The following is a 15781-nucleotide window of genomic DNA, read 5'->3' on the forward strand; positions in this document are numbered from 1 at the left end:
ATTAAACCATAGGGGAATAATTTAACTAAAAACTTTAGTGATTTGGTGAAAATAAGAGCCTGGCACAGAGTAGGCACTAATTAAATAACTTGTTGAGAAAATCAGTCGTTTTAGACAACAGGAATACCATGAGTAATTGGTATTCACAGATGTTGCATTTTTTTACAAATTGAAGATAAGACCCTCCACAGCAAAAAGATTATGACTTGATTTATTGCAAGAGTTGCTCTACAGTGGTGGTCTGGAACCGACCCCCAATACCTCCACGGTCTGCCTGCACAAGGCCTGGAGCGCCACTCTTCTTGTGACCTTGCTCAGTTTACCTGAGAGGATTAAGCTCCGTTGAAACTGAACTCTCATGTCACTTGGCACTGCACTCAATTGGAAATGGCAAATTTTAAGTCTTTTAGTGTTACAGGTCACTGAGAGTTAACTCCAAGAATTCCTACCCAAAAATTATTTATCTCCTATTCAAACTTATAAATATACAGAAAGAGTAAAAATTGGTATATATCTATCAGACTGAGTTCCAAGAAATAGGATTCTGTTTTAATGCAAAGTTAGATTTCTATAACTGAACTTATAGCCTGTTACGTTCATCAAATGAATAAATGAATGAGTGAACATTATGTGTTTAGATAAGGTCTTTAATAGGAAATATCTAAATTTTATTATTTATTTTATTGTTTGTTTTTTAATGTTCAAATACACAGTAACTTTTATGCCATCCTAAAACTTTTGCCAAGCCACTACGTTTTATCTGTATCTGGCCAGGGCCAGAAAAATTCAATCACATCTTGACTTTCTTTTAAAACTGTGTACAAGAAGTTTGGGTAAAGAAGACAAAAACTTGATGGCCACTGAGAATAAAAAATAAAAAAGTTTCTAAATTATGGTCTAAAAATATGAAATGCCATTCAAATTCAAAAGAAATACAGAAATGAAAACCACACATTTTTAAAGTTTAAATATCATTACGTTTCATATTTAACAGATAAAGACTCAAATGTTTAGTGTAATTGCTGAACAACTCAATTTATTTTTGAAAGTTATACTTTTCAAGCAATGTAAGTTGACAGTGCACAAAAAATACCACTTGTTTGGTATTATAATATCAATGCATTGCCACCAGTTTTCAAAAATCAAACATCAAGTAAAAAAATCTATCAGGTAGCCAATTTTATAATTAAACATTCAGTATGGTTTGATTTACTCCTATGTGTCAGTTTCATTACTATATTACAACTATGATATACAAATATCAGTAAAAACTACAAAAGAACCATCATCCTTATATATAAAAAGCCAGGGGCCATCACGACCGAAACAACTGGACGGACGACTGAACAACAGGCTATATGGGGCAACAAGGCCAGCAGGGGGGTTAGTGAGGGATGACCAAACGACTGAACAGCAGGCTGCGTGGGGCAACCAGGCCGGCAGGGGGTTAGTGAGAGACAACCAAACAACTGAACAGTAGGCTACGTAGAGCGACCAGGCCGGCAGGGGGTTTAGTGAGGGACGACCAAACAACTGACCAGCAGGCTGCATGGGGCGACCAGGCTGGTGGGGGGGGGGGCAGTTGGGGGTGACCAGGCCGGTGGGGGGGAGGGGGGGTAGCTGGGGGCAACCAGGCCGGCGGGGGGGGGGGGGGGCAGTAAGGGGCAACCAGGCCAGCAGAGGGGAGGAAGTTGGGGGCGACCAGGCTGGTAGGGGGGACAGTAAGAGGCAACCAGGCAGGCAGGCAGGTGAGCAGTTAGGAGCCAGCGGTCCCAGATTGTGAGAGGGATGTCTGAGGGGACCCAGATTGGAGAGGGTGCAGGCTGTGCTGAGGGTACCCCTCCATGCACAAATTTTGTGCACCAGGCCTTTAGTCATAAAATAAAAGTATGAACATAATCCCACAAGTAGTTATAAGACACAGCCACTGGGAAAAAAAGAGGTAGGGGCAAACACAAAAATAAGTGAATAATCAAATTTTATCAAATAATGAGAGTAGTTTTTAACACATTCTATTAAAAATTTGAGTTTGCCTATTTAGGAACTTCCAAAAACTCATGAAAATTGGTCTCATTACTTTATAATTATTACTTGTATCTAAATGAAAATGTTATTCAAGTTTCATCACTCAACAGCATTGACTCCAAATGACTTCTTGCTGTTCCCAAAATCAAATCTAGTCTCAACTGATGAAGATTTATTACCTTGGAGGATATTAAAAGAAATGTGCTTTTTAAGGCAATTCTTGAAAGAAAGAAAAAAAAGAGGAAAGAGGGAGGAAAAGAGGGGAAGGGAGAAACAGACGTTAGAGGGAGACTTTGAAAAAGGGTAGTTCTAGTAGAATAAATAGTACAGTTTCCACAGGAGACTCCTTTAGAAGGAATAACTCAAAATGTGTGATTTCATTTGTGTTTACACAATTCTCATTAAATTTAGTCACACTTCTGCAGGCAAAAATGGGTTAATAGCAGAGACTCTTTGGTGTTCATATGACCAATAATGATCCCAAATTCAAAGAGGAAAATCAGCCACTAAAGTTCAAATAACGTATGTGTCTACTCAACATAATATATACATGAAGATTTTTTTCCCTCCATTACACAACTGACAATTGACTTTCTCACAGCTAAAACTTTAAAATGGCAAAACAGATTTTGAAGACATTTTCTGTAATTAAAAATGGCTGCTTAGATGCAAAGAGAGAATTTCTCAAGGATAATATTGCTTTTCACTTTTCTCTTCAAAGATTCAAATGAAAGAGAAATGTGTTGAAATCAAGTAATTGGAATTCCATTTGGTCCATCACCCCTTTTCAAATGTATTTAAAGAGTCTAGATTTTACTGACAACTTTTTAATCACTGCAATATCTAGGAAAATACAGTACTTGGTGTTTTCAAATGAATATATATAATCAAACAGTCAATATGTGTGGGCTCTCAGAATAGAGAACCCAGAAGTAAACCCATGCCTTTATGCTCAATATTTTCCAAAAGAGGAGGAACAGACAATGGGATAAAGATAGTCTATTCAATAAATGGTGCTGGGAAAATCGGACAGATACATGCAAAAACACAAAAACAGAAACTAGATGACCTTTTTATACCATAAAAAAAGAATACTAGTAAACCCAAAATGGATCAAAGACTTAAATGTTAGACTCAAAACCATGAATATGCTAAAAGAAAACATAGGCAATAAAATCTGGGACATTTCTCATAGCAATAATTTTTCTGATACATCTCCTCAGCAAGAAAACAAAAAAATAAACAAATAGATTATATCAAACTAAAACTTTCTTGCACAGCAAAGGAAACTATCAACAAAATGAAAAGAGAAAAGAGAACCTACTGAATGGGAGAAGATATTTGACAATGATACATCAGACAAGGGTTAATATCCAAAATTTGTAGAGAAATTATACAACTCAACATCAAAAGAACAAACAATCCTATTAAAAAATGGGCAGTGGACCTGAATATACACTTCTCCAAAGAGACATACAGATGGCCAATAAACATAAAGTGTTAAACATCACTAATCTTCAGAGAAGTGCAAATTAAAACCATAATGAGATATCACTTCACATCTGTCAGAATGGCCATCAAAAAGGGAACCTTGGTGTACTGTTGGTGGGAATACAGACTGTGAAAAGCAGTATGGAGTTACCTCAAAAAATTAAAAATGGAATTGCCATTTGACCCAGCAATCCCACTCCTGGGAATATGTCCTAAGAAACCCGAAACACCAATCAGAAAGAATATATGCATCCTTATGTTCACAGCAGCATTATTTACAATAGCCAAGATATGTAAACAGCCTGTGTGCCCATCAGTAGATAAGTGGATAAAAAAAGATGTGGTACATTTACACAATGGAATACTATTGGGCTATAAAAAAGAAGGAAATCTTGCCCTTTGGAACAGCATGAATGGACCTGGAGAGTATTACACTAAGTGAAATAAGCCAGTCAGAGAAAGGCAAATATCACATAATCTCACTCATATGTGGAATCTAATGAACAAAATAAACTGAGGAACAAAAAAGGACCAGAGGCAAAGATACATGGAACAGACTGACAAACCTCAGAAGGGAGGTGGGGAGGGGCTGGAAGAGATTAACCAAAGAATATATATGCACAGATGCATAGCCCATAGACACAATAATGTAGCAAAGGCCTGGGAAGGGGGAGGGGGCAAAGTGGGGGGTAAATGGGAGTCATCTGTAACTGTCAACAATAAGAAAAACAAAAACACAATGAGATAGCACTACACACCTGTCTGATAGTGCTGGGGAGGATGTGGAGAAAAGGGAACCCTGGTGCACTGCTGGTGGGAATTCAGACTGGTGCAGCCACTGTGGAAAGCAGTATGGAATTTCCTCAAAAATTTAAAATGGCAGTGATCTCACTTCTAGAAATATATCTGAAGAAACCCAAAACACTAATTCAAAAGAATATATGCACCCCTATATTCATTGCAGTATTATTTATAACAACCAAGTGCCTATCAGACAACATAATGACAGCTGTCAGAGGAGAGGGTGGTTATGGGAGCTAGATGAAAAGGTGAAGGGATTAAGAAAAAAAAAAACACAGAAGAAAACAAAAAACTCATAGACATACATAAAAGTATGGTAATTACTAGAGAGAAAGCAGGGAGGGGAGGTAGAAGAGGCTAAGGTGGGGGATAAATGGAGATGGAAGGAGACTTGATCTGGTGTATTATGAAATTGTACACCTAAAGCCTATATAATTTTATTAACCAATGTCACTCCAATAAATTCAATTAAAAAAATTTTAAAGAGGTCTCAACCACCTGACTACAGAAGAAAGAGAACTTATGATTGTTCCTCCCCCACCAAGAATTGTAATTTCTAAGCTTTGAACCAGGAGTATCTAAGTTGCCAGCCTGTAAGTGAGATCAGGCCTTCGACTTTCATGAGTCCACAGCACAGGCATCAATGTGTGGTCTCATTTACCATCACAGCGGCTCAAGGAAAACTCTCAGTGACAGTGTTCTTGGACTTGGGGATGTAAATCCTAAGCAAGGAGCTCGGTCTGAGATAAAGATGGCATTTCCCACTATCTAGTAGTTACGAGTGTCACTAATATGAGAGAAGAATTTCAAGAATGTCTTTGCTTCTGATCTAAATGCCATTTTCCTAACAAGTTCTGGTAATAGCTATCTATCCATTTTTAAAGAGTAGATATTTTCGAATCCTGCTTTGGAAAAGATTTGGGAATTTTTTCTGTTATTCCCTTTCCCACTTTCTTTTCTTTCTTTCTCTACATGTTAACACATCATAATAAAGAATGACAGCATGTTTACCATCTATTAAAAAAAAGTCGATATGATTTTAATCGCAAAGGAGTTGTCAAGAAATGTTAAATATCTAAATACTTCTTAAACTGGCTTTACACTTAAAAGCTCAAATATCAGTTTTGAAGGCCATGTGACTCCCTCTGGCAGACTGATAACTCCTCATAATATACATGTCATCTTTATCTATAGCAAGGCCTCTGGTGTTTATCAGTACTCATTATCATCCTAGCAGGAAAAAAATTTTTTTTCTAGCTTCCCTTGATGGTGGTTGTGGACAGGTAGCTAAGTTCTGACCATCAGAAAGTGAGGGGACGTGATGTGTGCACCTTTCAGGACTCATCCTCAACTAAAGGGGCTATACCCCAACTTCTCTCTTCCCCCCACTCGGTCCTGTAGTCTGGAACTAGGAACTGGAATCTGAAAATATGCTTTCTTGGACGCTATGGATGAGCACTAACCACAAACACATAACATAAAGTTTAAAATTATGAGTTTCATCTTTTAAAGACTTTTATTTATTTGCCTAAATAGTTTAACAGTAAATGTTAAGAACACAAAAATGTGTCAGATGTCCTCCAGAAATGGAAAATATATTTCCCCAATTCAATCAACTTGTTCAAAATGCTAAATAGTCCAATTTTTAAAAAAATCTAGTCATCTAATAAATGACCTCATCTAGTGTCAATATTTCAAACAAATAATAAAAAAAAAATACCCAGACCTTACGAGTTAATCAAATATGACTTAAGATCTTTGAAAATCAAATTATTTTATTCCAAAGTACTAAGAAAAGGATATAGAAAAAAAGTATCTCCAAAAGGATGTAAAAGTGTTGTGTGCAAGTGTTAATATTGTGAGGCTATAAAAGTCATTCTAAAGGCACAGAATAGTTAAAACAACATTTGGGTGTTTTTTTTTTTAAAGATTAAAAGAAACAAGTCAAAAGCCCTGGCCCCTCCAATCGCCAGCTATATAAACTTAACCATACTGGCTTTCCTCCTGGAAGTTCACAATTTGAATCAGGAGTAGTTAAGTTGCCAGCTACTCCTAATATGGGGTAATATGTGGTCCCACCTACTCCACAGTGCTATTGTAGACATAAAATATAAAAAAAAAACCCACACATAATAAGTAGATTTAAATAAAGAAGATCCTTTACAAATACAAGGAACTATTATCAAGTAGCTATGTATACACACTCAAATACACTTTGGCTTTCATGTTTAAAAAGTAAAGAAAGTCACTTATTTTTTTTAAATATATGTCATTGTAAATACATTCATATTTTTTTAAATATATTTTATTGATATTTTACAGAGAGGAAAGGAGAGGGATAGAAAGCTAGAAACATCGATGAGAGAGAAACATCGATCAGCTGCCTCCTGCACACCCCCCACTGGGGATGTGCCCGCAACCAAGGTACATGCCCTTGACCGGAATCAAACCCGGGACCCTTCAGTCCGCAGGCTGACACTCTATCCACTGAGCCAAACCGGTTTCGGCTAAATACATTCATATTTAAAAGTCTAATAAAGATTTCCTCTCACCTGCTGTTGACATTTCTCCCTCACAACTAAATAAACAAGCCCAATATTTACCCATGTTATACAAAAATGACATGTACCCAATAAAACATTTTTCATCTTATAGCCTGAGAATAACATCGATTCCATGATTGATCATAAAACAGTGTGAAAGACAGTCAGCCAATGGACAGTGTAAGCACAGAGCAGAAGAAGGCCTGTGGTGAGGTCAGGGGTGCTAAGAACCCCTACAATTTTTTAAATTAAAATTTTTACTAAATAATATATTTTTTAATTAACTATTTTAGAATAACTCCCAGATAGTACATTAAATGCTGTCAATTGTGTTGTGCTCTATAGTGTGTTGCTATGTGGTATCTCAATTTTGTTAAAATTATATCTGAGAGAATGAAAACCATTTGTCTACATTTAAAATTCCTCATTTCTACAACTCAATATTTTTCCTGATGTATTTTAAATGCCCTAGCAGAAATTATTTTGAAAAGAAACCATTAAAGGTATGCTAATGACTCTGAATTGTGACAGATGCTGTGGAAACAGGCCTGTTGGCTGAGGCACAGCCCCATTAACTATCCATCATAAAGTGCTCTGAACTTGCTCATTTATTACTGCTGCATTGCTCAAGGGGGAGAGAAACAGCAAGAGTTTCTCTTTCTGAGGCAAAAAATCGTAAGCCACTCACTTATTCTAATGTCACGATCCCCACTGTTTATCTGCATGATAATTAGGAAAATCAGAAGTAGTAAGATATTGTTTTACCAATGTGATTGGATTTAAACTGCTAAAAAGGCCAAGGAGAAAGTTCCATGTGCTCACGAGCTGGTGGGTCTCCAACACTTGACACAACTGCAAGCAGACCAAGTCCTAAATTTCCTAGGAATAAAGCAAGGGGTGGAAATCCTAGCCTCAGAGAGGTACAGGGGGAAGAAGAGAATAGTTTGGAAAGAGGGAATGGAAGCACACCATTACTCCAAGATTCTTCTGTCTGCAGCCTGTTTAGGGTATTTGTTGATCATCCATTTTGAGGAGAAACACTGATCCAGCCACTGTGGGAACTGAGCAATACAGCATTGCATTTTCACAAAGTGAGTGCACACATTAGCCCACTGGGTCCCACTGAGATGGCAATCCGGAAGATGCCACACTGATTTTGGAAAAGAGGAAACTGAAACTCAGATAATGGGAGGTGACTGGCTGCATCTCACAAGCTGGTGAGTTGATGAGCCTAGAAGTCGGGTTTCTGTGGCTGGAGCTTTTCTCAGACCAAATAAGAATGAAGTGGCAACAAGAGGGTGAAGAACAGGAGGAAGGAGGGTGGGGATAGCTTCTTTAAATCCTAACAAAAAATAAGAAGAATATGACTGGTATATGACATGTTTAGTACAGATTTTATAATTGCACTAGAGGCCCAGTGCACAAAATTGGTGCACAGATAGGGTCCCTAGGCCTGACCAGCGATCTGTGGGGCGACCAGTGGAGCGATCAGGGGCCCCCACTGGCACCCGCCTTTGCCGGCCTGGTGGGGCCAGCTCGCCAGCCCCGCCCTCCACCTCCACTGCTGCCTCTCTCTGTGGGGTGACCAGCGGGGCGATGGGGGGGGGGGGGGCCACTGGCAACCACCTTGGCTGGCCTGGGGCCTGCGGGATAGAGGCAGCTCCTGCATTGAGCACCTGCCCCCTGGTATTCAGTGCACGTCATAGCGACCGGTCATTCTGCCATTTGGTCTATTTGCAATATTAGGCTTTTATTATATAGGATAATGTGGTAGAAGTTTGAAAATCAATGCAGGCACTGAGGCCTTTGCACACTAACAAACAGCTTGCTAGGCTCACATCAAAGCCATCTAACCACACACCAGTAAGAGAAGGATGCCTCCCTTCTCATGCACCTGCCATGCACAACGAGAGCTCAGAGAATCATGTCTTTAAAAAACAAAAAACTTGCCCAGGTCCCACCCTGTAAGCCTGAGTCCACTGGGGCATGAGGACTCTGGGGACCAGCCAGACTTGGGAACCTCCACAGCTTTTCCATTTCTACCTGCACCCACAGTTGACAGAGAAAAAGAGGCTGGGGCAAAATTCAGAGCTTTAAAATCAGCTACAGATTTTACAAGAGCAAGTGAAGGACAGGAAAGTGTAGCCAAGGATTAAACAATAAACAATCCTGTCCAAGAAAGTAATATTAAGCCTAAGGGATTTTTAACTACAGAAAGGAAAGCACTCAAGATAGCCCTAAATGGATAGATGGGAAGTTCACTTTCATAGGAAATACAATAAACTTGGGCCTTATAGACTTTGCTGAGCATAAGTGTCTGACAAAAAGTGTTATAATACCCTAGGCTCAAAAGTTTGTATTAACAATTTGCCACTGAAGTCTAAAACCAAATGCTCATTACTCACAAAAAGATTCCAAGAGGCCACCTTTGCAACAGGAGTTGACCTCCAGGCACTAAAGAATAATGATAACAGGGGAGGTGACGGTAAAATAATGCACCTCTAGAAAGACCTTTGAAGTATTCAAAAGAGGTCTCTTATAGCCTTCTATAAAGTAGAAGTCAATGTATTTACTTATTTTAGAGCCATGTGGTAATAAACTCAACATTATATTCAGTACCTCCCTTCATTATACCAACTGGACAGTGAAAAGGACTATTTAAATGGCAAGTGCTTCATTCAAAGGTCAAAGCCCATGAACTAATGTCAACTGGACTCTTCATCAAGAAAATCTGTCAGAGACACCTAGTCTATTAAAGAACTTTATAGAGTCCTCTACCCAACTTTTTAACAGCCTTGCTAGTGATTATAACCTTCTCAAGTGCTTTGAGTTTAATATATTGCCAGGTGTTCAAGTTTAGTGAAGTTACTGACCAACCACCACATGTAGAAATAGGGCCCTCCGCCTGCCTGCCTCACCCCCAGCTAGGGTCCTACATACACTTAGATGGTTGCACCCAGGAATATCATTCATGGTCATGCTCCACCTTACAGAAGAGACCTGTCATTGGTTGGCCACAGCAGCCCAGAATGGGCCCAAATGGCCATTGCCCCAAGAACCAGACTATTGGACAACCCAGGAGTCCCCTCAGCTGACTCTCCCTGGCCCCAACTTTGTCTATCAGACCGATTTTCTTATAGCTATCCTGGAGGTTCCAGCAGGCCTGCTCAACTTCTGAGAACCATTGTGGGCAGCCTAAATTTCATTTCAGTGAGCATTGTTTGGCTCCTACTGAGTGTGAATCCCTGTGTGGAAATGAAAACATAAACAGCCCAGTTCTTTTCTGCCTCTCCTACCTCTACCATGGAATTTACATTCTAAAACGGGAGATGAACACAAATTTGACCAGTCCTACTTCACTCAAACAGGGAATAAAGGTCATAACTAGGGTGACCATATATCCTGGCTTCCCTGGAACGTCCCAGTTTAATGTGCTGCCCTGATATAATTAATTAATAGTGCCTCTTTCCACTTTCCCTGTTTGGATGATAAATTATAGCATCACCGTAGTTGTAATAGACTTAGGAACAAAGGGTTTTGGAAATATGGAAAGGTTGTGATCATTTCTGAATTAGAAAATCAGGATAGCTTTACAAAAGAGGTATTTATGCTATTCTTTGAAATAAAAAGCAAAATTTAAATGAAGAGGCTGAAAGAGGTGGAAGAAAAAGCAGAGGAGAACATCCACGCAGAGGGACCAGCATGAGGAGGTAAATGAAATCAGGGACATCTGCTGTCTGCTCCCGAGGCACCGACCAGCCTAACTACCGTATTTTGTAAATGGCACTCTGTATTATGGCTACCCTTCCGCATGCGTGCATGCAAGTGAAATGCACACATACACACATACACACACACACCCACACAATGAGGAAAAAGCAAGAATAAAAAGTTCACTCTGGCTAAGTCAACGGGGACTGGTTATAATAGACAAGTTATGTTTTAAATTATAAGAGCTTTATTAGAATCCCACGTTAGTACAATCAATGCAAATTAAAATAATGCAATGGGGTCTATGAATGATCATTGTTCGATGACCATATTTCTGCCTGTTTATTTCAAGGTAAAAACAGAGAAAGCCAGGGACATTTACCTACTATCTCAACTGTCATAGCAGTGGCCTGGCAGATAACTGACAAATGGCATGGGGCTTTTCCCTAGCATTTGAGAGAGATTATGGCATAAGGCCCCAGTTTCACTGTCTAGGGAGTTACAACACTAATCTTTGCTCAGCTGCTTCAGTCTCTTATGGGAGGAGGAAGTTAAATGGTAGAAAAGGCCCCTGAGAAAACTATAACATACAAAGGAACACAGAGGATAAGTGTACCTCCACATAACTCCATTGAAGAGTATTCTATCCCAGATGCCCTCTGTGTGTCTGGCTTACACAGAAGGGAGTTGTCCCATCCTCGGTGGGGTTTCTAACCCCAAGCCAGCCCAAACTTGTAGAAAGAGCCCTGGCCTTCATGTTCTCTGGCCTGCACTCCCTGAAGCCTATCTGAGCATCACCACTGAAAGATGAAAAACATCCCAGACAGGGAATCTAAGCTAGAGATTTAGGTGCTAATCCTCCATCTGTTGTCACTTTATCCCTGAGTCCTGGGACACTTTCTTCACAAATAGAAGGAGGAGGTGAGGTAGAGTGATCTCTACAGTCCCTTCAGATTCTGCAGCCCTAGCAGCAGGTTCTGGGCAAAGCGGTGAAGTGGGCCGTGGCACTCTGGCTTGGTGTAGCTCCCATCCCGGGGCATGCCCTCCGGAACACATCCTTCTCAACTCCCTCTCTTCAATGAAGTTTTAAAGAAGAGAGGCTGCTTGGCACATGGCACAGGGGTTGTTACTGGGAACACCATCAGGCCACCTGTCAAAAGGCTCCAGGTAAGGAATTAATTACTTTGGTGAAATTAGTACTGCACATTTAGAAGCCTCATTTGTCAACAGCCTCAGAGGTTTGGAGAGACAAGCCAACTAAAAGGCCAAATTATCACTTTAAAATAAGAATTACATCTGCCAAGAAGACCAGGCATATGGGACCTCCAGCCACGACAGGCCCTTTCTGCAGGCCGTCTATGTGGAAACCAGAGGGTTATTTGATCAGCTTTATGACTAGGAAGAGTGCTGGCATGAGCTGCGGGAGCCTGCTATAAGCATCTCCATGAGAGGCAGGCACCCACCAGGACCAGATAATCGCTAGACCAGGGCCCGGCTGGGGAAGGCACCAGCATTATCTTTTGAATCTTTTCTTTCCGTGTGTGTGTGTGTGTGTGTGTGTGTGTGTGTGTGTGTATCTTTTAAAAACAGTAATTAATTAATGACCGATGGTGCCTATTTTCTTTTTTTACTATTCAATTAAGAGAATCAGGTAAACATGGTAAAGTATTTAAAAAAAGAATATAGCTTTTAAAATCCTATACCAAGCTTTCTGTTTGTTCAGATATTAAAGAGCATGCTGATTTTTATTCTATTAAACATCACATTGTAAATATGTCCCAGGACATTAACAATCATTTAAACTTTACTTTAAAGATTGAAAAAGATGGGTACATTCTTTGCGTAGACACATCAGTATATTTAATCAGTGACAGGCATTATAGTCCATTATCTGCAATCACTTGGAGCATGTTTTGAACTGTATTGTATGACAACTGTTTATTTCTCCCTTATTTCCAAGCTACTGAAAAGGAGATGGCATACTGCAATCTACAAGCACAGAAAAGACCTCCCAAAGTGAAAGTGCCCTGTCCAGTGAGAACCTTGGGGCTTATAAAATCTCCACGGTGACTAGGGAGCAATCTGCCAGACTGAGTCCTCATCATGGTAAGTAGGAAAGGAGAAGGTGTGCTCTTCTTCCCCAGATAATAAGCAGCATCCTTTCGCCCAGACAACAGATATGTGATCTTGCCAAACAAACCCTCAGCACTTTCCCCCTTAATTCTATCTTGAAAGAGAAGGGAAATAAGAATTTCCAGCCAAACTTAGACAAGGGTGAGGCCATGTCAAATCAGTGAAAATTATATTTCAGGGGAGGCATAACCTAGCAGAAACATCATGACTCCACCTACATGCAGGATGAGCTCTGAGTCCCCAAACTAGTTTATGTTCATATCCCAGAACATTTTCCGGGCTCCTGCAATGCATATACTACAGATCTGGACAAATACCTCCCATTGCCTTGTAGCAAACTGTGGACACCGTAAGAATATCTCTTAATACCCAGCTGCCTGCTTGTGCCTTGCCTTCACTAATGGGGGGACAGAAATGTCTTCTGTACAGCTTCTCTAGGATGAGACATTAACAGAAATGCATGGATGGATTTACAACTGGCATGGATCAATTTCTAGTTACTTTACAATTATTGATTAGGGAACTCAAACAGGCTTTGCTACTTACCAGGCAGAAAACTAAATCTTCCCACCCATAAATCTTGAGAAAAAGCCAGAAAAACATGAAAACTGGTGTTTTCTGGAAAAAGAGCATGCCAAGACAAGAGTATAATCAGCTCAAAGCTGAGAATCAAGTAACAAACATATCTGCAGACGTGAGCTTGAGAAACCTGCCATCCTGGCAAGGCACTCCCACCCGCAGCAGCCACCTATGCTGCAATTGGAATCGACGGGAGGCTTTTTCACTTCAAGCAAAAGATTTCTGTCAGGGTGAACATATTTTAATCCACTGCATGCATTGGTACCATGTTATTTACAAGGACAAAACCTGACTATTTCAAGAGTCTGCTTTTGTTGTGTCACTCTGTACAGGCCTGGTGCACATGTTCCCAAGGCGCGCGCGCGCACACACACACACACACACACATACACACACACACAATCAAAGAGAAAAGAGAGGGTGGGGAAAGTAATATTGTAATGTACATACAGAGCACATGTATAGCCATAGATAAACCTTGGAAATGGTGATCTATAAGAGGGAGGTATCCAATTAAAATATGCTGTATTCTAAAGGAGGATATTTTTTAGAACTTGTTCTTTTTGATGTCTTCAGGGTTGGAACTCAGCCCATTTCTTTAAAATATACTGAGTTCCTTAAGAAGCTTTTAAAAAGTCTGAAGCACTCAATACATTTTGTCATCACCATGACAAGGAATGATGGGAACAACGTAAAGATGCCACTGTCCGTGTGCTGCACGCTTACCATGAGGCCAGAGAGAGGGGGAAGGGTTAAGAAAGAAAAATTATGAACATCAGGAGTGATACCAGAGAACACTGGTCTCTTCCCTTGAAGAATCAACAATGTGAACAGCTATAATTCAACAAAGGGTCCCCTGGTCAATGCACAAACACGTTTGAGAGATCTGTGCATTGAAACATCTAAAGGTGGGTAAGTGGGAGCGACCGAGAAGGTGAGAGGGAGAAGAACTCAAAGGAACTACGGATACAGCCCTGCAGCTGGGAGCTCACTGCAGGATTCAGCTCAGAGAGGGGAAGAATCAGGTTGTGGCTGGCACTCCCTTCAGCCAGATGTAGCACAGAGATTGAGTGAGCACTCCTGCAGGAGTAGGCAGTAGGAGCTGCAGTTGAGCCAGTGACCTAGGCAGGGAGGGACACAGCATAGAAGTGCAGCCATGGTTACCTGATAATCAGCATTCCAGACAGAGAAACAAAGCCATCAAGCCTGGTTGCTTTCCCTTAACTTCCCAGACCTTGCCTCCCTGACTCACCCCCTTCAGGTAGGGTTGCAGAGCACATTATCTGCAAACCCGATAAGTGGTACTACTTTTTCCCTGAGCGAAAGGTATACTCTGTGACTAATCCCAGGTCAGGTGGAGGCACAGAGCAGACACCTTGGAGGTCCGCTGGTCACCATTGCTGGAAGGGCACAGCAACGAAGGAGGCAGCCAGGTTCCCCCAGCTCACCCCACTACCACGCATTGGGACTACATTGCTGGAGACGTCTGGCTGCAGAAGACAGCACTGGGATTTCATGAAATCAGAGCCCCATCATCCACTGCATTTCCTTATGGAGTTGGGGTGTTGGTCCCTGGTATCAGAACAACTGGATTGCAGGGGCAGCGCTCACCTTTCCAGGGAGCACAGGCCATTTTCCACTACCCTGTGGAGACCTGGAAAGCCAGAGAAGTGCAAGAGAGCAAAAACAAAACAAAACAAACAACACCTTGTGATTCAGGGCCACCTACTGGAAAACAACAGAAAGACTTTTTATTAATCTACTAGGTAAGTGCCACTCATATATAGATGCCTAGACAGAGAAGGAATCCATCAAGTACCATGAATAACCAAGATAACGAGGCAGCTCAGAAAGAAAATGAAAAATCTCCAGAAAGTAAACTTAAAGACATGTATTTTAAAAGACAGAGAAGTCAAGATTGTAGTTCTGAAAAAATTCAACAAGATACAAGAAAATGCAGATAAATAGTTTAATAAACTCTGAAACCAAATTAACAACCAAAATGAGTACTTTACCAAAAAGACTGAAGCTTTAAAAAAGAACCAAATAGAAAATCTGTAGATGAAGAACTCAATAAAAGAGATAAAGAATGAACTAGCAAGCATAGGAAACACAGATAAAGGAAAAAATAAGTGATATTGAAGACAGAATCTAGAAATGATGCAGAGGGAAGAAGAGACTTGAGAGAGAGAGAGAGAGAGAGAGAGAGAGAGAGAGAGAGAAAAGAACTCTACAAGAACTATCTGACTCCATCAGAAAGAGCAATATAAGAATAATAGGCATACCAGAGAAGGAGAAGGGAACGAAAAGCCTATTCAAACAAATAGTTGAAAAAAATTTCCCAAACCTATAGAAGAGCAAGATGCCCGAATCCAAGAAGCAAATAGAATACCAAATTACCTCAATCCAAAAAGGCCTTTTCCAAGGCAAATTATATTAAAACTGTCGAAAATTAAAGAAATAATTCTCAAGGCAGCCAGGAAAAAGAAGAAAGTAAC

At 40.3% G+C, this 15781-nt stretch overlaps 1 protein-coding gene across 4 annotated transcripts in view; it reads right to left on the reverse strand.

The window, feature by feature from the left end:
- The window catches only part of CHCHD3 (coiled-coil-helix-coiled-coil-helix domain containing 3), a 286849-nt gene that overhangs the window by 142837 nt on the left and 128231 nt on the right, over positions 1 to 15781 (reverse strand). Inside the window, exon 5 of one of the 4 annotated variants that reach the window (XM_080663333.1) lies at positions 13251 to 13322. The exons of the other annotated variants lie outside the window; for them this stretch is intronic. Within the exon in view, the coding sequence (XP_080519459.1) occupies positions 13251 to 13322 (72 nt within the window). The remainder of the gene's footprint in view (positions 1 to 13250; positions 13323 to 15781) is intronic. 4 annotated transcript variants of the gene reach the window in all.

Source organism: Plecotus auritus (assembly GCF_963455305.1).
Source record: "Plecotus auritus genome assembly, chromosome: 4".
NCBI classification, from domain to species: Eukaryota; Metazoa; Chordata; class Mammalia; order Chiroptera; family Vespertilionidae; genus Plecotus; species Plecotus auritus.